The sequence below is a fragment of the Ichthyophthirius multifiliis genome (genome assembly GCF_000220395.1).
Source record: "Ichthyophthirius multifiliis unplaced genomic scaffold scaff_1120509251214, whole genome shotgun sequence".
Classification (NCBI taxonomy): domain Eukaryota; phylum Ciliophora; class Oligohymenophorea; order Hymenostomatida; genus Ichthyophthirius; species Ichthyophthirius multifiliis.
In genome coordinates this window covers 1-21,565 of record NW_004086093.1, presented here as the reverse complement: position 1 = coordinate 21,565, position 21,565 = coordinate 1, and the positions used below count along the sequence as shown (strand labels likewise).

The following is a 21,565-nucleotide window of genomic DNA, read 5'->3' as shown; positions in this document are numbered from 1 at the left end:
CTATAATAAATTTAATATAAAATTTTAATGGGTAATAATATAATTTCATGTAATTAAGGAGAATAAGAACTTCAAATTTAATAGTTTGACATTTATAATTATTTTTTGTTATCAAGAAATATAAATAACGATCTATATGGCGAATCCTAATTATTATGTGGCAAAGATTCCAAATAAATTACTTTTTTCTTATTGAAAACAAGATTAATAAATACTTAAGTTTAATTTGAAAATATTAAAACCTAAATAATATAAAGATAATAATAAACGTTTCCAAATCTAATTAAATTATTAAAAGTTCATTATGTTTTATAAAAAGAAATTTTTAATTAGAATTACAAAATATATATTCTTTATGAATATCATAGTAAAACAATAGAAGATGCAATATTAAAAGAAAATTAATAATTTACAGAAAATCAAATATTAAGAATGCTTGAATAAATAAGTAAAACCTTAATATTTTTAGAAAAGAATAATTAAACACATGAATATATAAGATCAAATACAATAATAATAGATTAAAGAGAATAATATAAATATGAAAACTATATACTTGCAGATTCAAAATTTATGAATAATGAAGAAAATGCGTTTACAAAATAAATTTTAAATCAAAATGAATATTGTTATTTATCTCTTCAATAATTTTATTAATTAAAAAACAGATCTAATAAAAAAGTAAATTGGGATATTTAAAAAAGTGATATTTTTTCTTTAGGAATAGTTGCATTATAAATGTGTTAAGTCGTTGATATTAGAAAATTTTATGATTTTACTTATTTTAATATGGATAAAATTAAAATTATGAACTCTTTGTAATTAGTATAAAGAAAATTTTCTACGAATTTAGCTTTTATTATTGCCAAAATGGTCTCAATGGATGAAAATTAAAGATTTTCTAGTTTCTAATTATTAGATAATATTGATTTAATTAAAAGCAATTATAAAGAGTTTAATTTAATTACATTTGATCCTTAAATTATTTTAGAAAAATATAAAGATTTCAAAATTTTAGAATAAAGATTACGTGATGAACAAAAATAAGTTATTTAAATTCAGCAGCATTCTCCTTAATAGAAAATAAATAGTATTTCAAAAAATTTTTAAATATAACAAATTTCCAATAAAAAAAACTCTTTTATATAAAATAATTTTATAAATGATTTTGTAGTAAATAAGAACATTTATAATGATACCAAGTTTAATTCTCCTTACTGTGAAAAAGAAAAGGAATTTTTTTAAAAATAAAAAAATAGAAGTTCTACAATATATTAAGGTAATTATCCAGAAAACTTTACTTTAAATAATAATTTGGAATAAACTGAATAATAGAAAATCTAAGGAGAAGAAATACATGAGGAAAATAAATATTAAGGATAAAAACAAGTATTTTAAAAATCTCAAAAAAACACTTATTAATAAATAGGTACTAAATAAAATTATACAAAAAATAATATAAATTAATACGATCACTATAAGAATAAATAATGTTAATTTGCTTTTTAATAAGAAAATTAACAAAACACATAATTAAAATAAAATAAATAAATAAATGATAAATTTTAAAATGAAATAATTTATAACAATTTAAGCAGTATGAATTTTATACCAAATAAAAATGAGAAAATAGTTTTGAATAGTTTTAATAAAAATATAACTAAAACAAGCCTTTCTCACAATTAAATTTCTGAATAAAGTTTACTATCTTATTAAATAGTTGAAAATAAGGCGGATGTTCCTTAAGTATAAAGCCAAAATGTTTCTACTTTTTAATTTATTTAAAGCAATAATAATTAAAATATTTTTACCCCTAAAAAAAACATTAATTTTGGTTTAATTGAAAATTCTGAATTTAAATTGAAAAATTAGAATGAAAATGTATAAAAATAAAACGAAGTTACTATTTAAACGATTACTTAGCAGAAAGAATAGTAATTTCTTTAATTCGATCGACATAAAAATTAAAATCCTATTAAAAATAATTATTAATGAAGAAGATAAAGAAGCTAAACTATTAAATGTTTTTACATATAAAAATAAAAAATCATTATTTGAGTTATTCGTATAACATTTATAAATTATTATTTATCTTTAAGTCTTCGAAATAAACTAATATAATAAAGCTTTATTTATATAAAAGCAATAACATTAAAGACAGTTTTTTAATATTTATAAATATTATTAATAAAAAATTAAAAAGAAAAACAAAATACTTGATTTAAATAAAAAATTAAAATAATATATTAATAAAGAATAAAAAATACAAATGCATAATAATATATTATTAAAATTATTATGTTTCTGCCATTTAAATAATAATAATAAAATATATTTTAGTCAAAAAAAAATTTTAATAATATAGCAGTTTAGTAAAAAATGTTTGTATAATTATCAAAAACTAATATATTCTAATTCTTAATATTAATAAAAGCCATATCCTACAAAATATTAAGTTGATTGCAATATAACAAGTTATCCTACTCCCCTGCTGAAGTGAAGTCCACGTTAATTCATTTTAATAATGGATGTGAACTGGTATTTTGGAGTGGAAACTAATAGTAATTTAATTTAGGATTATTCCAACAGGATTTAACTTTCCTTGGGAAGAAGAAAAAATTAAAAAAAAAGAAATAATGTTAAGTATAATTACTATTAATTATAATATCAGAAATTTAATGCATTTGTTTTAAATAAAATACATCAAATTATTGTTGTTATATAATATAAATTTAATTGGTTTTAGTTTTAATGTAATATTTATTTTTATTATTTTAATTTGTTTTTTTTTTAATTTTATAATTATATATTCTTCATAATTTTATATATGCGCATATAAATTTATATTGTTTATTTTTAAAATAATATTATATAAATATTTACATATTATAAATTCAATTAACAATTTTAAATAAAAAAAAAATACTTAAAAGCAAAAAACCAAAATTATAAGAAACATAATTAATATAATTACATTTAATTAATAATTTATTTATTTATATATTTTTAAATTAATATTTATAAAGATACATAGTATAAATATTAATAATATAAGAATATAAAAATATATTATATATTGAAAGCTTTATTAATAATAATATAAAATATTTATTTTATATAATAATTATTAACAAAAATAATTTATTTTAATTTAAATATAATTTAATAATGTGATATATATTCCTAAATAATTATAATACTTATTTTTCTGGAACAGACAAATATATTATATATTTATATTCAATTTTGTTTATTTTAAAAAAATCTATTAATATAAAAATATAATAAAACAATAAAAATCTTCTATATAATACGCAAATACAAATAAAATAAAAATAATAACAATAAAAAAACAATAATTAATAATTATATTTTATTAAATAATACTATTAAAAGAAAAAAAAAAAAAATTACCTAAAAAAGAAATAAGAAAATAAAAAAATTAAAAAAAAAAAATAATATATAAAAAAACAATAAATGGACAAAAAATCCCACAAACACGAAGACCACCCTTCCAGCGAAGAAGAAGATGACGATTTATGTGACGAAATAATTAAAAGAAAATCACAAACAGGTAAGACTCCATCAAGTCGTTCATCAGTATCTGCGGAAGTATTTGGACAATTTAATCCGAAGAAACCATTTAAACCAAAAATAATACAGAAGCGACCAGAGTAAACCCAAAAAATAACCTAAAGATTACAACAAGCTTTTATGTTTTCTGCATTAGACGAGAACTAGCGAAAAATAGTAATCGATGCAATGGAAGAGAAACGTTTTAAAGCAGGATAAACAGTAATATAATAAGGAGATGATGGTGATGTTTTATATTTTGTTGATGAAGGAGAATTGGATTGTTTTAAAATCTTCAAGAAAGGTGATGCTCCTACATATTTGAAAACTTATTAACCTTCCGAATCATTTGGAGAATTAGCCCTTCTTTACAATACTCCAAGGGCAGCTTCTATTATTTCTAAAACTGATTCAGTATTATATTCTTTAGATAGAGATACATTTAATAATATTGTAAAAGATGCAGCTGCGAAGAAAAGGGAAATGTATGAAAATTTCCTTTAATCTGTTGAATTACTCAAAGATATGGATTAATATGAAAGATCCAAAATTGCTGATGCTATCAAATCCACTACTTTCAAATCTCATTCTTATGTGATTAAAGAAGGCGATAATGGAGATGATTTCTTTATGGTCGAGGAAGGATAACTTCAAGCTTTCAAAAATGTTAATGGAGTCGAAACTCCTGTTAAAGATTATAAACCTGGTGATTACTTTGGAGAATTAGCTTTACTTAAAAATTGCCCAAGATAAGCTAGTATTAAATGTATAACTGATGTTAAATTAGCTAGTTTAGAAAGATAAGCTTTTAAACGATTACTTGGACCTGTTGACAATATTTTGGGTAGAAATGCAGATAATTATAAAAAATTCACTTAATGATTTTTAAGATAATTTAAAAATATATTTTATTGATATTTTTTGTTTGTTTGTATTTTTTTTTTATTTATTGCTATTTTTTATTATGTTATTTAGCCATTAAATAAAATATCATTAATTTTAAATATTTATATTTTATTTTTAAAGTAAATTAATAATTATTTTTATTTAATCTTAATTTTTTTAATTTGGTATATATTATTTCTATAATATTAAGTTTAAAATAAATTTTAATTTTAATAAATAATTTTATTTTATTAATTAATTTAAATAAAAAAAAATATTTTAATAATAAGCTTATTAACATAAAAAAAAAGTAAATAAATTAATGTTAAATATGAAAATTAAATATATATAATTAATTTTATAAAAATTGACATTCTTTATTCAAGATATTTAAATATTAATAAGAAATAAATTATAATTAATTAAAATTAATTTAACTCAATATTATATATTAGTATATTTAAAAATTAAATAATAACAAAAAAATATTTAATAGTTATATAACTTACATTATATAAAAAAATTTCAATTTTAGTTTTTTTTTAAAATTTATATTAATTTATTTTACGAATTATTAATATTATTCTTGAAAATTTTTTATAAGATAAAATTTCCATTTAATTTTTATGATTAAGAATTTAATTTATTTGATATTAATTTATCCTGATTATTCTAAAATTTTTTTAAATATTAAATTTTTAACATATCTTTTTAATCAGGTAATGTTTTTTTCTTAGAACCATTTTAACTAGCTTATTAATTTTCATAATTTATATTTTAAAAGTCATATTTTTTATTATTTAACTATATTTTATGTTATTAACATGAAATATTATCTATTTAATTAAATAAATAAATTAAAAAAAAATATGTAATTTTTTACTTTTATTATGATTGACTTATAAATGAAAATTTGTTTAAGATTAGTAAAGATTTTTTTTGTTTTTTTTTTATTTTTAATATGATTGTATAAATCTATATTTGTCAATAAATTAAGAGTTTAGGAAAACTATAATTAAGTTTATATTTTTTGTTTTTATCTTTGATTTTTTTTTTCTGATAGATTTTTTCTAAACACTTCTTATGATTAGTTTGATTAGTTAGTAGTTTATTTTTAAATGACATTTTTAATATGGTTTTAATAATCAGATTTTATTAAATATTAATGAAATTATTTATTTTAACTATTAAAATTATACTTCTTTTAAGAAGAGAATTACTACAAATCTTCTTTATTTATATTTTTTACAGATTTAAATTTTTAATTAGATAAAAAATTAATTTCATTTAAATAAGGTTTTATCAAATTATTTATTCTTTTATAGTTTTACGAATTTTAATTATTTATATTATTTTCATTTCTTTAAACTGTTTTATAATTATCGATTAAATTTTCTTTCTAATTTTAGTTACTCTGCATTTTATTTTGAATTAACTTAAATGTTTTATTTTATATTTTTTTCAAAAATATTTACTACTTACTTAATAATATATTATTATTGCTATTTTCTTAATTTTTCGGTTCTTCAATCAAATTATTAATATTATTTTAAGCAATTTAAGTACTATAATTATTTATTGTATTTGAATTAATTAAAGATTAATTAGATATTTTCAATTTTTATTAGTAATTATTTATTATTTAGTTATATCTTTTATTCTAATTAAAATTTTATTAAAAAAACAGAAAACTTTCTAATTATTTTGAATTAAAATCATCTTTATTTTTCTTTTCCTCTATAACATACTATTTAGAAATTTCATCCTCATTTAAAAATTTGAATTAATATTAATTCTAATCATCTATACAAGGCTTTTCATTTGAAAATGATGGATTATAAATATCAAAAGTAGAACTATTAAAACTAATCTATTATTTAATATCATTTTCTTATTCTGAATAACTGTAATAAGACTCTTCACTTTATTCATTTTCATAATTATTTAATTAATATATATCATCTTATTAATTTTTCATATAAAAAAATTAATTTTAATTTAAAAATGTATTATGAAAATTTATTTAGTAATCATTACTCTCAAAGTTTATTTTTTCTAAAATATTCATATTTTTATATTCTTTCTATTCATTGAAAAAAGAGTCTTTAAATTATAATTTTTTCTCTTTTATTTATTTTATTTTTATATTTCGTCTTTGGATTATATATTATGCACCTTTTTTATAAAATATCGGAGTTTCTTAATACCAATTATTCTAAAATGCTTAATAAATATATAATAATTGCTAAAATTTTTGTTATTATTCATATTAAAAATAAAATCGCTTAAAATATTCGCTTTCATCTATTTAAAAAAGAAGTTCTTTATATTTTGTTACGTTATACGAATATTAATTATTTATTATATCGTTAATTGCTCTCGTATAGTAAAAATTTAGGTTTGTTTTGTATTTTTATTGTATATTATTTTATATAATTAGTTTTTAATTTTTCATTTTATTCAAATTATATCGTTAAACCTTTATATTTTTTTAAAAAATAATTATTATATAATGTATTAAAACATTTTAAAATATAATTATTTTTTATATAATAATAGTAGATGAATAAAAAAAAATTACTTGGAACTCGTTATAATTATAAATTTTTTATTTCAATAAAGTAATTATATATAATAATTATTTTAGTATAATAATTTATATAAAATAAGATTTATAATATTATTTCTTTTTTTTTTTATATATTTTTTTTGTAATTTTATAAAAAAACTTTATAAGCAATATTAAAAATGTGAGAAAAAATAAATATATGTCTTTTCTATTCATTTTTAATTGAATTTAAAAAATAAAATAAAATAAAAAAACAATATAACAAGAAATATTTTTCAATCATTCCAAAATAAAAAAAAACCTTATTATCTTATTAAATAAATATTAATTTTAAAAAAATATTATTCAAATTTTATAAATAATGCATTCTTTAATTAAAAAGAAATAACATATATAACTATTATTTTATTTGTATTTTGATTTATAGATTTTTTATTATTATCATCAAACATTTTTTTGTTTTACTTTTTATAAATATTCACGACTAATTTTATTTTTTTATTTTCTAAATTATATTATTATCATGATTTAACTTCTTCATTATCTTTTTCCGATATCATAGATAATTAAACACTTTTTTTTATTTTCAATTTTTGCAGAATTTTTTCTCTATAGTTATTATGCTTATAAAATCTAATTCTAAATTAACTTATTCAATTTTATAATGTGATATATAGTTATTTGTATTATTACCTTCATCAATATAAAATGAAAAAATAACAATATTTAAATTTATATTTACTTTTTTCAACTATATTTTTAAGCATTATTTTTATTTTCTTTAAATATTGAATTCCTAGCATAAAAGATTATTTTTCAGTTCAACATTTTTAATGTATGCTTCCCTTCAAAAAAAGTAAAAAAAATATTGGATTTGCTTTTTTAATATCACAACTTTATTCCCACTTCAAAAATAATATAAAAATGTAAAATCCTATTTAAATACAAAAAAATCAAATTAAAATAAAAGACTTTATACTTACCCTTACTCTAAATTTTAAAAATTATCATTTTTTGAATAATTTATAAATATGAAACACTGAAATAGTTATATTCATCATTTTTATTTTATTAATTCTAAAATAATTTAATTGTTCAAATAATAATTTCATATTCTTTTGTATAATTTTAAATTTTGCTTGAAATTTAACTCGTTTTTGTTTTATTTAAGAAAATTTAATATTGATATTCATCGATAAATTTTAAATTCTTTATTGTTTGTTATGAAACTACAATCATAATTAAGAATTTTATTTTTATATTTCTTATTTTATTAAGTTTTATATATTTTCAGAATTTTATTTACATTTAAAACGATTTTATGAACATTATATTTTTATGTGTAAAACTTTATTTTTTTATTTGTTTTTTAGTACCTAATTATTATTTTAATATAAAATAAGCTATTTTATACTAATTTTTCAATGCCTATCATATGTTTTTATTTTTAAAATCATATTTTATTTATTTAAAAAAAATCTTATTAACCATTTTATAAAAATAAAAAATTTGAAATTTCTCAAAAATAAAAATAATATATACTTATAAAAATAAAAATTTATTTTGTCAAATTTTTAAATAAACTCTCAATCATTGAAAGGTTTATTTAAAAAACCAGTTTTACAGAAAAAGTTAGCGAAAACTAAAGAAATAATAGCCATAAGTTTAACTAAAATATTAAGAGCAGGACCAGAAGTATCTTTCAATGGATCACCAACAGTATCACCAATAACAGCAGCTTTATGCTCATCAGAACCTTTTTTTTTTATTTCACCATTATCATCAACTAAATTTCCACCTTCAATATATTTTTTGGCATTATCCCAAGCACCACCAGTATTAGAAGCTGAAATAGCCATTTGAACCCCAGAAACAAGAGCTCCAGGTAATAAACCAGCTACACCCAAAGGTCCAAATAAGAGACCAGTCTAAAAATAAAAAAAATATATAATTTTTTTTTTTTTTTTTTACCGCAAGTGGTGAAATAATGACCAATAAAGCAGGAAGAATCATTTCTTTAAGAGAAGCGTTAGTAGAAATCATAATACATTTTTAATAATCAGGTTCAGATTCACCAGTAATAATACCTCTATCTTCTCTAATTTATCTTCTGATTTCTTCTACCATTTCTAAGGCAGCCTTTCCTACAGATTTCATTGTGAAAGCAGAAAAGGCATAAGGCAACATAGCTCCGATAATAAGAGAAGCAAATACCAATGGTTGAGTAATATCAGGTACAATTGGTCCATTAGAATAAGAAGAAGCATTAGTAATGAACCCTCCATATAAACTTAAAGATACAAGTGCAGCAGATCCAATAGCAAAACCTTTACCAATAGCAGCAGTAGTATTACCAGCAGCATCCAAAGCATCAGTTCTTTATCTAATATGTTCGCCTAATTCAGCCATTTCAGCAATACCACCAGCATTATCAGAAATAGGTCCGTAGCCATCAATAGCTAATCCAATAGGTAGATTCGAAAGCATACCAAGAGCAGCAAGAGCGACTCCATAAAAACCCAACAATTTAATAGAAACGTAAGCAGAAACAGCAATAGCTAAGATAGGTATAATAGTAGAGTTATAACCTAAAGCTAAACCATAAATAATATTAGTAGCAGCACCAGTTCTGCAAGAAGCAGCGACTTCTCTAACAGGACTATAAGAATGGGAGGTCATATATTCAGTAATATAACCAATAGCCAAACCAGCCCATAAACCAACAAGGACACAAATGAAACCATGATAAGGTCTTTTATTAAATACAAGAATTTCCTGATCAAGACGGATTTGAATTGTGAATTCTTTAGGAAGATTCATATAAGCAATACCAATAATTACTGGAGTAAGTAAGACTGTAGAAAGAACAAGTTAATTTTTTAAAGAACTTTCTATTTCACTTTCTTCAGTTACTCTATTTATGTAAACACCATAAGCAGAAACAATAATACAACATAGAATACCAAAAGCTGAAATCATCAAAGGAAACATCATATTGTCTAAATGGAATTATCTATCACTATCAATCATTGATTTTCCAGATATAACTAAAGCAGCACAAGTTGACTCAGCAAAAGAACCGAATAAATCAGCACCCATACCTGCAACATCACCTACATTATCACCTACATTATCGGCAATAGTAGCAGGATTTCTAGGAGAATCTTCAGGTAAATCTTATTCAACTTTTCCTACTAAATCAGCACCAACATCTGCAGCTTTAGTATAAATACCGCCACCAACTCTGCCGAAAAGTCCAACAGTAGATCCACCAAGGCCATAACCAGCAACAAATTCAAATAAATCACCAATCTTGTTACTTTTTTCATCTAATGAGTTATAAATGAAATTTTTTTCTTTTCCCAAATAAATATATTTATAAATAACAATCAATAATGTCAAAGTAAATAAAGCTCCTGAAACAATGAAAAATCCCATAGATACACCTGCAGCGAGTGCTATTTTATAAGCCTCAGCTAATCCTTTTTATGCAGAAAAAGAAGTTCTATAATTTGCTGACACAGCAATCATCATTGCTGCGTATCCACATCCTATTGATGTTGTGGCACCAATTAAGAAAGATATAGCTGAAAAAGGTCTCCATTTATCACGAGAAGTACTATCTACTGCAAAATAAAGGATAATAGCCATAATTATAAGTACTATAGCACAATATTAATATTCAGCATACAAGAAAGCTTTTGCTCCATTAGAAATCTTTGATCCTATGTCTAGTAAATTATTTATTTTATCTTTACCTTCAGTAGTGTTTAACCTTTCATTTCGTTCTTCTTCTTAACTATTTAAGTCAACTTTTCTTACTTATAACAAATTGAATAATGACCAAATTAACCCAAGTCCGCAAGATACGAATATTAGTGCAAGTGAAAATTCAAATGAAATTGCCATTTTGAATTTTTTTGAATTATTTTTTGAATTTTTTTTATATTTTTTATTATTTATAATAAATTTTTTTTTTTTATTAATTTTCTTTTACGAGTTTTTATTTTTCCTTTTTACATTATTTATGTATTATTTTATAATTTTGGTCTTTAAAAAATAATATTAATTATTTAGATATTATTTTTTTAGATTTTTTTTTTTTAAAAAAAAATTATATTTTATATTTTATATTAACTTGAAAAATACTTTTTTTTTAATGTTAATTTATAATAAATTTAATAATAATAAAATAAAAAATTAAAATATTTTGAATTAATATAAAAATAATTAATACATCCTATTAACTATATAAATTACAAATTTTATTTAATATAAAAAAAAAAAAAAATTAAATTTGACCTTATATATATACATTTTTATATTATATTTATTTTTATCTATTTAAAGGAAAAATATTTCAATTTTATTTTAATAATAAAATAACTATTATATTCATATTATTGTATAATAAGGTAAAAAATACATTATATTATAAATACTCAAAATTTATTAACATATAGATAAATAATATATATATTTATAAAAATCAAAAAAGAATATATTTAAATATTCTTTTTACAAATTGAATTTTTTACATTTTAATGTATTTTTAAATTTAATATTTGAATTTTAAGTCTTTCATAATAAAATGATTAATTAATTTATAAAGGATATAATTGTTTAATCAATTCACATTTTTCTACATTTTAATTTAGAAATATTTGCACATTTTTATTCTTTCATATGAAGAAGAAATTAGTTTTTAAAAATGATATAATATCTTAAAATATTTATAAATTTATATAAATAACTATTACTATTATTAAATAAATAAAATATATTAGATTATATCTAATTTTTTTAAAAAGTATCTTTTAGAAAAAGATTCTAAAAAAATAAGTATGATTTGTTAAAATATATCTCAAGATAAAATAGAAGAAACTATAAAGTAAACAAATGTTATATATAGGCGATTAAAACATAATGAAGAAGAAATAATGGCACAATTTTAATATAACATGGCCTTAGAAACAGAATAAAAAGAATTAAATATAGATTTAGTAACATAAGCAATAAAATACATCTAAAATAATCCGAAATTAGGTTTTATAACAATGGGTGAAAATGATTAAGGTGAACTAATTTCTTCAATTTTAATAACAGATTCTTATAATATATATAGAAATACAAATGTTTGGTGGTTCTAAAGTGCTTATGTTGTAAAAAAAGCACGAAAGCAATCTATATTTAAAAATATATTCAAATAAATAGTAGAGATGGGTAAATAATAATAAAGGAATATGCCTTTAAGGCTTTATGTTGAAGTTCATAACTTTAAAGCGATATAAGTATATAAGTAATTAGGAATGTTTGATACAAATGAAATATTTATCGAAAAAGATTTATATTTTGATAAAAACAATAATTCTTTTGTTAAATACGAAAACTTTTAGATAAAAATATTTAATTAAAACTATACAAATCAATTTTTAAATTGTATTAAAAGTAAAGATTCTATCAGTTTAATGAACAAAGAAAATAAATAAAGCTTAGATTTAGATAAATTGTAAAGTAGTCTTAACTATTTAACCGAAAATCAAAGCTTAGGAAATATCTTTTGCATTTTTTACTTAGGAAATTTGATTGGATTTTTTTGTACATTCTATGAAATTTCAGATTGGAGATTTGGAAATGTAATCTATGTTTATGATATTATTTTTTTAAAAAAAGAAGACGATGATTTTTCAAAATAATGTGTAAGTAATTTATTATATTTTCTTACTAATTAATTTGAAATGGATGTTTAATTAAGCGTTATTAGATTTATTGTTGATTAAAATAATGAATTTAACTAACTATTTATCGATTGTGGATTGAATTAAGGATGTTATAGAGTATATGAAATATGAAAATTAAATAAAAAAGGTTTCAATGATATAAATTAAAAAAAATATATATATTTTTAATTATTATTATATATTAATTAGAATTTACATATAAATGATATTTTAAGATAAAAAATTATTTTTTTAATATTTTCATATAAATTAAAGTTAAAAATATTACAAATAAGTAAATATTTTATTTTAAATTAAGATATAATAAAATTAAGTTTTTTTTTTTATTTATTTTAAAATATTAATAATTTGTTTTTTAAAATATTTATTTAAGTATATTTTTATAGAAATATATAAAAAAAAATCTTAATATTTGATTTTATTTTAAATAAAAAATATATATATTATAATATATTGTAATGTTAATTTATAAATTTATTAATTATTCAATCAAAAATATAAATTCACGTTATCATTTTATACTTTTTAACAAATATTTTTGTTTTAATATAAAGTAATCTTATCAATATTAAAAGTAAAAAATTTTAATTTTATATAGAAGAAAAAAAAAATATTATAATAAATTTATATTTTTTAAAAAATAGAGATGAGAATATTTTTAATTTTAATTTTAATTTTATTTTTATTTATAATTAATTATTTAAGTTTATTTATTTTCTTAGATTTTTTTTTCTATTTCTTTTTTTTTATTTGGATCAATCTCCTTAGTTTTTTTTGTTTTGTTTTATTTAAGTTATATCGAACGTTTTTTTAGAATAAGTTAATTTAATCTTTAAATCACATAATAATTGTCAAAAAATATTATAATTTAGTTAATAAAACTAATTTAAAATTATGTAAATATATTTATTAAATTAAAATAAAATACAAAAATATATTTAATGTCTTTAGAAATCTACAAATAAACTATTTAAAAAAATCTATTTATAATTTTAGATATAATAAAAAAAGACAGAGGATAATTAAATTATAAATTTCAAAATGCTATATGTAATTACTTTTTAAAATCATATTGTTAATAAATAGATTTAAATATATCAAATTAATAAATTTTAAAAAAGTATTCTTATTTGAAGTGCCCAAAATATATGTAATTATTAAAAGGTTTTATTCTTGAAATCGAAATAAATTAAAGATTATACGATTTTTAAAAAATCCTTATCAAAAATATATGCACAGATATATCATATTATGAAAAATATTCTAATCCATGGCAAACACAAGTTTGGAAATAAACAATATCTTTGTTAATATATTAATTCAGTAGAAATTAAAATTTAGTAGACGTGTATTCTTTATGGAATAGTATTTTTCCAGAAAATTAAATATTAATAAAAAAAAGCAATAAAAATAATAAATGTATTGAAATAAATTCTTTTTCAGATATTATTAAATTTGAAAAAAGTAACTCATCATTAGATAACACAAATACTATTAGTCTAGATGATTAAATAATTCCAGATAATTTTGACTTTATTTAATAATAAAATAATTTATCGGATTAAAAATATTAATAATATTAATATTAATATTACTTTCCTTTAAATTGATTAATAATCTGACTTTTCAACATAAAAAAAAAAAAAAAATTTTCCTTCACATTATTATTTTAAGATATTTATTTCAAAAATAATGTAATCTTAAATATATATAATTATTACGTGTATTAATTTTATAAATTATATTTAATATTTATTTTTAATTATCATATATTTTTATTAAATTAATATTTGCATTTAAAAAACAAATGAAAATTTAATTAATTTAAATACTAATTATTTTCTATATTTATATTTATCTATATTATAATAAATATGGACACAAATAATATAAGTTATTTATATTCTCCTTCCCTTTTTTTATAATAAATATATTATATTATAGCTTTAATTTTGTTTTTAAAAATAATTTATATTTAATTCATTATTTTATATTTTTTTTATAAAAGATTTAAAGTTATTTTCCCAAAAAAAAAAAAAAAAAGATAAAGATTCTATAAATAAAAATTAGAAAATTATCTATTTTCTTCATTAAGAAGTAAGTATATATTTTTTTTTACATAAAAGAGTATTTTATAAAAATATATAAATTAATATTAATAAATATATAACAATATAAATCAAAACTTGATTACTTTTAAAAGCAATAATGAATATTTCAATTATTTTGAAATATAATTTCATTTTTATTATTTTTAACAATTTTGAAATATTTGCTTTCTAAAATTCCATTTTTTCCGCTACTTAAAATAACATTATTTTTAGAAACAAAAAACTATATACCATCATTAATAGCTTTTATAACATCGATTTCAATAAAAATATCACAGGTTTTCCTCATTCCAGATATAACTTTATCTGATGTGTATCCAATTGCAAAATGGATATGATTTCTACCCATTATACTGAGCCCTTATTCCAAAATGGGTTTAATATGTTATTAATAAGTTCCATGGACGACTACATCTAACTTTTTCGCATCTTCTAAGCTTAAAATTTGTAATAATTACTCATCATTTATATCTTTAATTGAATGTCCTTGAGAAGCTCTAATATAATATTTATTATCTTCTTATTTTTTAATTAACTCAAAACGTTTTTTATCATTATTTTCTACAACGTATTGAATTTATTTAAATGTAATATTTTTAAATTTATTATGACTTAATAACTCTTCTATATCTACAAATCCATCTAAACCTATATTTATTCCTTCTGATTTAGCTCCATGTCTTAATATATATGCCAGCTTTTTGGAAAGACTTTCTGCCCAAGCCATTTTTGTTTACTTTTTTTCTTCCATTTTTTCTATTTATTTAATTTTAATTTTGTTTTAATTTAATATATCTCGCTGATAGTATATATAATAAAAATAATTAATTAAATTTTTTTATAATATATCTTTTTAATATATTGTCTTTTAAATTCTGAAATTAAATATAAGTATTTCTTAATGTTAAATTTATTTTATTAAGATTATTAATTTGAATATTATTATTATATATAGAAAACAATGTATATATAATAATAAATGATTAGCAAAATAAATTGCAAAAAATAAATAAATATAGTTTAATTATTATTATAAATATTTTTTCAAGTTAAAAAATAAAGTTATAAAACTGTAGTTACTATATTAAGTTCTGATTTTTTTTTATATGATTTTAAACTATAATATAAAGGTTATATATTTTTATTTTTTTTCACTCTTTTAAATATTTTTATATAATCAATTATGTTATGTTAATTAAAATATAATATCTATTTTTGGAATTTTAGAGTTTTATAAAATAAAATCTCGAATTTTCAAACTATTTTAATCTTTTCCAAATCTAAAAAAAATATTATTTATAATTAAATAGTAAATAATAGTATATTTACTCTTCGAAAATAATATCAATTTAATTTAAATTATTGTCTAAATTGCAAATATAATTTTATAATTATTCCATTGCTTAATATTAAATAGGATTATCACTTAAAAATTTAAATAAATAAAAATATATAATGCATATTATATTAAACCTTATATTTAAATTTAATTATGCTAAATTTTTCATATTTTAAAATGATTTGATCAATTTTAGTAATCCATTACTTGAAATATCATTACTCCTAATATTTAAAAAATAAAATAAAATAAAATACATAAAAATATATAATACACTAATTATAAATTTAAGTTTTTTAAGTTTTAGCATTTTAACAACATTGTGCTCAAACTTTCCTCTTCGTTAAATGTAATAGAATTATAACTAAATAAATTAAAAAAAATTAGATAATATTTATGTTTTTTTATAATAATAATATTACTTTAAATTAAGTTTTAAATCTTCTAATTAATCTTTTTCAAGTAAATTAAATTAATCAATATGCTAATTTTTAATTCCGCAACTACTCAAATTAATATTAATCATTTTCAATAATTTACATTAGCTTAAACCTTTGAAAAGACAATTTAAAAATTCTATTGAAAGCTAATTTTCCTTTAAATTTATTACTATTTAATTTAATCTTTTTAAACTTTATAAATGCGGAATACATAAATCCAAATATTTAGAATTTAGACTATTTTTTCTATTTTAATTTTAATAAACTTAACGAAATAAATTTAAATATTTTTATTATACTATAAATCAAGTTTTATAAATCTTAAATTTGGTTTATATTAAAATACTTTAAAGAAATTTTCTAATAATTAAAAGTCTTTTAAGTCCTACATATTTTAATTAATTGCTAAGCTTTATATACCTATATTTTTATTCATTTGATTATTTAAATTTTATTTTTAAATTTGAATGCTATTTTAAATTGCCATCTAATTTTAATAATAAGCATAAATACATCCAAAACCTATATCTAAGCTTTCTAATTAACTCATATTTTAACATAGGCTAAATAGATTATCAATACTTTTTAAATTAACATTTGATTAACTTTTATAATAAAAATATTTATCTTATAATGAAATTTATATAGATATTATTACGTAAAATCAAATTAAAAGCTTTTTAAAGTGTTTATATTAGGTAATATTTAATCTAAAAATTATTTAAAATTATCGTTACCATTTAAATAATTATTCCTATAGTTATATAAAATAATATTTTTTTTAAAAAAATACTATAATGAAATATTTAATCCTCTGGGATTCTACTTAGGAATCATTTAAGCTATTAGATTAATCTGATTTAATTATAATTCACAAACACCAAAATCTAAGTATAAATGAGTAATATTTAAAAGACTATTTAAAGCATTTTTTAAAGCTATTAAAGTTCCGTTATAAAATTTGTTTCCTCTTAAATAAAGTTTTATTTATTTTATTTTTTTTAAATTATTTAATGAAGTAACAATTGCTGTAGCTTCTGTTTCATATAACATAGAATAACTATGTATAAATTATAAAAAAGTAAAAATTATAAAATATTTATTTAATACCATAAATTTAAATCTTAAATTTCTAAATTCTATAATTATTGAAAGCAATTTTAAAAAAACTGACCACATGAATATCCTAAATATGTTGCCCTTTTTTTTTTATTATATGTTGGTATTATTTATTAATTTAATTAAATTAAATTAATTTTTTACTAAAAATTTAATTTTAAATATTTCAAATTATTCTTATTTTAAAATATGTTATTTTGTGTATCTTAAAAGATTAAATTTATAGGGTTATTGCTTTTATAATTTTTTATAAAATATAAATTAATTATTATTTTACCTTAAATCAATTTATACTTCAATTAATTAATCAAGATTTTTAATGATTAAAATATATCAACTTATTCATTTATATAAGTATTACTAATTAAATATATATAAATAAAATAATAAATTATAAATTTAAAATTATTTATATATATATAAAAACATATATAACTTTATATAAATATATATATATTTAAATATATATTTATATATATATTTATTTAAATATATATATTAGTAAACATTTATATATATTTAAATTTTATATTCATATTAATATATGCTAATATTTCTTACTTTAAATTAATATTTAAATATTATAAATTCGATAACTTTTTCAAAGTATTATTTAAAGTTGTATTTATAAATTTATTTTTTTAATTTTTCAAGATTTCATTTCTTCTATATATTATTTTATTTTTTTAATTTATTTTTATTATTTTTACGATATATCTATTTAAAGATTTTATAAATTTTTTTAATATTCAACTTTTTCTAAAATATGAGTTAATGTTTCTTCTTTTATGTTCGTCTATCTATTATTTTATCAAAATTAATTTAATTAAAAAAATAAAAACCTTAAGTTTAATCCTATCATTTATAAATTTTTGGTAAATTCTTGATTTTTAATGAATTCATAACTTAAAGAAGAATTTTCTAAATTATTATAACTAAAATATATTTAAATATTTAATAATACTATATATATTTAATTTACTTTAAATTTACATAAAATTAATTTAAATTTTTTAATTTATTTAAATTAAGAAATATTTCTTCAATTTTCTAATAATTGTTTTATCTATTTTTTGTTTTTTTTTTAATAATTAATTTATATAATATATCTACTATAAATTAATATCAAGTATTTATAATTCTTTCTAATTATATATGAAATCTAAATTTAAATCACTTAAATCTTTGTTTTCACTTTTATAATTAATGTTAACAATTTTTTTACTTAAAAATTTAAAAATACCTAAGGTTCGCTTTAAATTCAATATAATTTAATTAACTTTTTAAAATTTTTTCAATTTAATTAGATTATAATCCGTTGTTTCTTTATTATATAAAAAATAAAAAATTTCAATTAAAGGAATTATTTATATTACTTTAAGTTTATATGAAAATTTTTTAAGTTTAGTTGATTTTATTTGAAATTTAAAAGCATTTATTCAATTTAGTCATCCATTTTAATTCCTCTTAAAATATAAAATAATAAAGTATATATGTTTTTTTTAGTATACTCTAAATTAAGATTAAATCCTTTTATTGCATTTGTATTTTATAAAGCACTTAGCAATTCTTTAACATTTTATTAAGTTTTAAATTTCCTTTTTATTGATTATATAAAAAATTAAAACAGAAAAAATAAATACTAATTCATATATAAAAAAATAATATTCTATGATTTTAAAACACAATCAATATCTATTTCTTCTTCGCTTTATTAATACAAAGCAGAAGCTTTATTCAAAAGCAAATTAAATTATTTAATTTATGGAGTTAACTAAATAACTTTATTTAAATGGATTATTCCTTCTTCACCTATTTTGTTATTCCTTCAATAAATAAATAAACATAAAAGCATTTTTAAAAGTTACATCAAATTAACATAAACTTCTTATAAGCTTTATAATTAAGAAACATCTTGCAAAGATTTTGACAAAAATATAGCATCTTAATCATTAAAACAATTAAATGAGAAATTCAAATTAACTAAACTAAGATTTTTTAACTAAGAAAAATTTAAACAAAATCTTTTCATACTTAACGAGCAATAATTGTTACTTAAAATTTATATAAATATAAAAAATTAAATAAAGAAAAAATAAAATAAAAAATAACCTTAAATCAATTTTCAAATGTATAATATTGAAATACTTAATAGATGAAACATCCCAAAAAATACTATCAGCATCATTTTATTGATTATTTAAAGTGATTTATAGTTTTTTAATTTATTATTAATATACATATTTTAAGCAACTGACTTATTCAAGTTTATTTTTTCGAGAATTTCCATATCTCCTCCAATAAAATTAGGTACTTGAATAAGTTTTTATTCTTCGGAATTTTTATATTTTTTTTTCATTAAATCTTACATAAATAAAAAATACATGCTTTCTCTTTAAAGTAAATAATTTATTAAATTTATAGAATTCAAAATAATTGAAATTGCACTAAAAGAAAAAGAAACTACAGGTGTAATATAAGAGTTACTTCCTTATTTCCATATATTTAGTTAGGTATTATTTACATACTAGATTATAATTTAAGGCAAACTTTAAAAAACAAACTCAATTATTTCTCCAATTTCAATAATTCCTTTTATTTTTTCATTATTAAGGAAATTAATATAAGTTGTTTCTTAAAAAATTTTATATAATTATTATTATGAAAGTTAATTATCAATATCCTATTTAGTTTATGATTTAATAAAAATAATATCTTTATTATTATTTTTTGAAAATTCTTAAGAATCAATAGGTAAAATTTTATTGTTTTCTTTATTTTTTTATCAATAATGAGTTTTTCTAATACTTAAGTTTCTAAATCTGCTTAATAGTCTTAATATTTTCTAATAAAAAGATTTTCATATTATTTTGTTATTTAGTTGTTTTATTTAAAATTAAAAAATAGATATAATTATAGAGTTTTTGTTGATTGTAAAATTCCGCATAAAATTCCTTTTGGAATTTAATCTAAATGCTTTAATATACTATATATATCAAATAAATTCTTTATTAATATATAATATAAAAATTTTATAAGTGTATTTGATTGCTGTATTTATTTATTCATTTCAATTATTTTTTTCATATACTTCTCATCTAATCTTTCTTTTAAAATATTAATATGAATATAAACATATGTCAATGAAATTATCTGGCATAAGGGAGAAAAAAAAACAAAAAATATTGATAAATATTTTATTTCTTCTGATGATTTTTTTAATTAAATGCTTAATCAAAGTCTGTGAATTTATCGAATAAACCTAACATCATCCTTATAATAATTAATATAAAAGAAAGAAGTTATAAATAATCTCTTCTCATTTTTTTTATAATTTTGTATTATTTTAATTCTTATATAATAACTTTTTATTTAAAATATTGTAAAATTATTTTAAAATATAAAATAAATATTTATAATATTTAATATTAAAAAAATAAAGTTGTTATAATAAACAAAACAAACAATAAGAATTAGGTAAAATTATTCATATATAAAAAACCTATACTTCTTTATAAATAAAAATTGTTTATAGAAAGCAATGTAATTCCATATACCATAATTATTATTTTATTTTATTAATAATCTTAAATCTTTTGTTTTATTATTTTTAATGCTATTATTTTCAGTCATTATTTAGTAATGTTTTAAGATTATATTTTATTTTTTTATTTCAGATAAAAAAATAACTTTTAGAATAAAAAATAGTTTAAAAAACAATTTTTACTAATTAATATATATGTAATAATTATTTATAAATTTTGAAAAAAATTAAAACATAAATTTTA

At 17.0% G+C, this 21,565-nt stretch overlaps 3 protein-coding genes across 3 annotated transcripts, besides 17 other annotated features; 1 reads left to right on the top strand and 2 right to left on the bottom strand. All coding sequences in view use genetic code 6, as the record gives it.

Annotated features, from left to right (window-relative positions):
- Window positions 1–2,974: 2,974 nt before the first annotated feature.
- Window positions 2,975–3,022: a microsatellite.
- A 415-nt stretch (window positions 3,023–3,437) lies between these two features.
- Window positions 3,438–4,557, top strand: IMG5_161270 (hypothetical protein). Its single transcript, XM_004030365.1, has one exon. The coding sequence runs from the start codon at window positions 3,478–3,480 to the stop codon at window positions 4,453–4,455; it is 978 nt and encodes a 325-aa protein (XP_004030413.1). The 5' UTR covers window positions 3,438–3,477; the 3' UTR covers window positions 4,456–4,557.
- Window positions 4,558–4,673: 116 nt separating this feature from the next.
- Window positions 4,674–4,720: a microsatellite.
- A 1,703-nt stretch (window positions 4,721–6,423) lies between these two features.
- Window positions 6,424–6,463: a microsatellite.
- Window positions 6,464–8,517: 2,054 nt separating this feature from the next.
- Window positions 8,518–10,968, bottom strand: IMG5_161260 (inorganic pyrophosphatase, putative). The gene is made up of 2 exons (XM_004030364.1): window positions 8,999–10,968; window positions 8,518–8,955 (listed from the first exon to the last, which is right to left on the bottom strand). The coding sequence occupies exons 1-2, from the start codon at window positions 10,934–10,936 to the stop codon at window positions 8,614–8,616; spliced, it is 2,280 nt and encodes a 759-aa protein (XP_004030412.1). The 5' UTR covers window positions 10,937–10,968; the 3' UTR covers window positions 8,518–8,613.
- Window positions 10,136–10,162: a microsatellite.
- Window positions 10,936–10,981: a microsatellite.
- Window positions 10,943–10,972: a microsatellite.
- Window positions 10,982–11,089: 108 nt separating the features above from the next.
- Window positions 11,090–11,133: a microsatellite.
- Window positions 11,134–13,424: 2,291 nt separating this feature from the next.
- Window positions 13,425–13,462: a microsatellite.
- A 1,366-nt stretch (window positions 13,463–14,828) lies between these two features.
- On the bottom strand, window positions 14,829–15,651 carry IMG5_161250 (hypothetical protein). The gene has a single exon (XM_004030363.1). The coding sequence runs from the start codon at window positions 15,628–15,630 to the stop codon at window positions 14,986–14,988; it is 645 nt and encodes a 214-aa protein (XP_004030411.1). The 5' UTR covers window positions 15,631–15,651; the 3' UTR covers window positions 14,829–14,985.
- A 2,494-nt stretch (window positions 15,652–18,145) lies between these two features.
- Window positions 18,146–18,257: a microsatellite.
- Window positions 18,188–18,276: a microsatellite.
- Window positions 18,220–18,302: a microsatellite.
- Window positions 18,224–18,276: a microsatellite.
- Window positions 18,225–18,277: a microsatellite.
- Window positions 18,249–18,323: a microsatellite.
- Window positions 18,324–18,747: 424 nt separating this feature from the next.
- Window positions 18,748–18,806: a microsatellite.
- A 1,038-nt stretch (window positions 18,807–19,844) lies between these two features.
- Window positions 19,845–19,886: a microsatellite.
- Window positions 19,852–19,882: a microsatellite.
- Window positions 19,887–21,565: the final 1,679 nt, after the last annotated feature.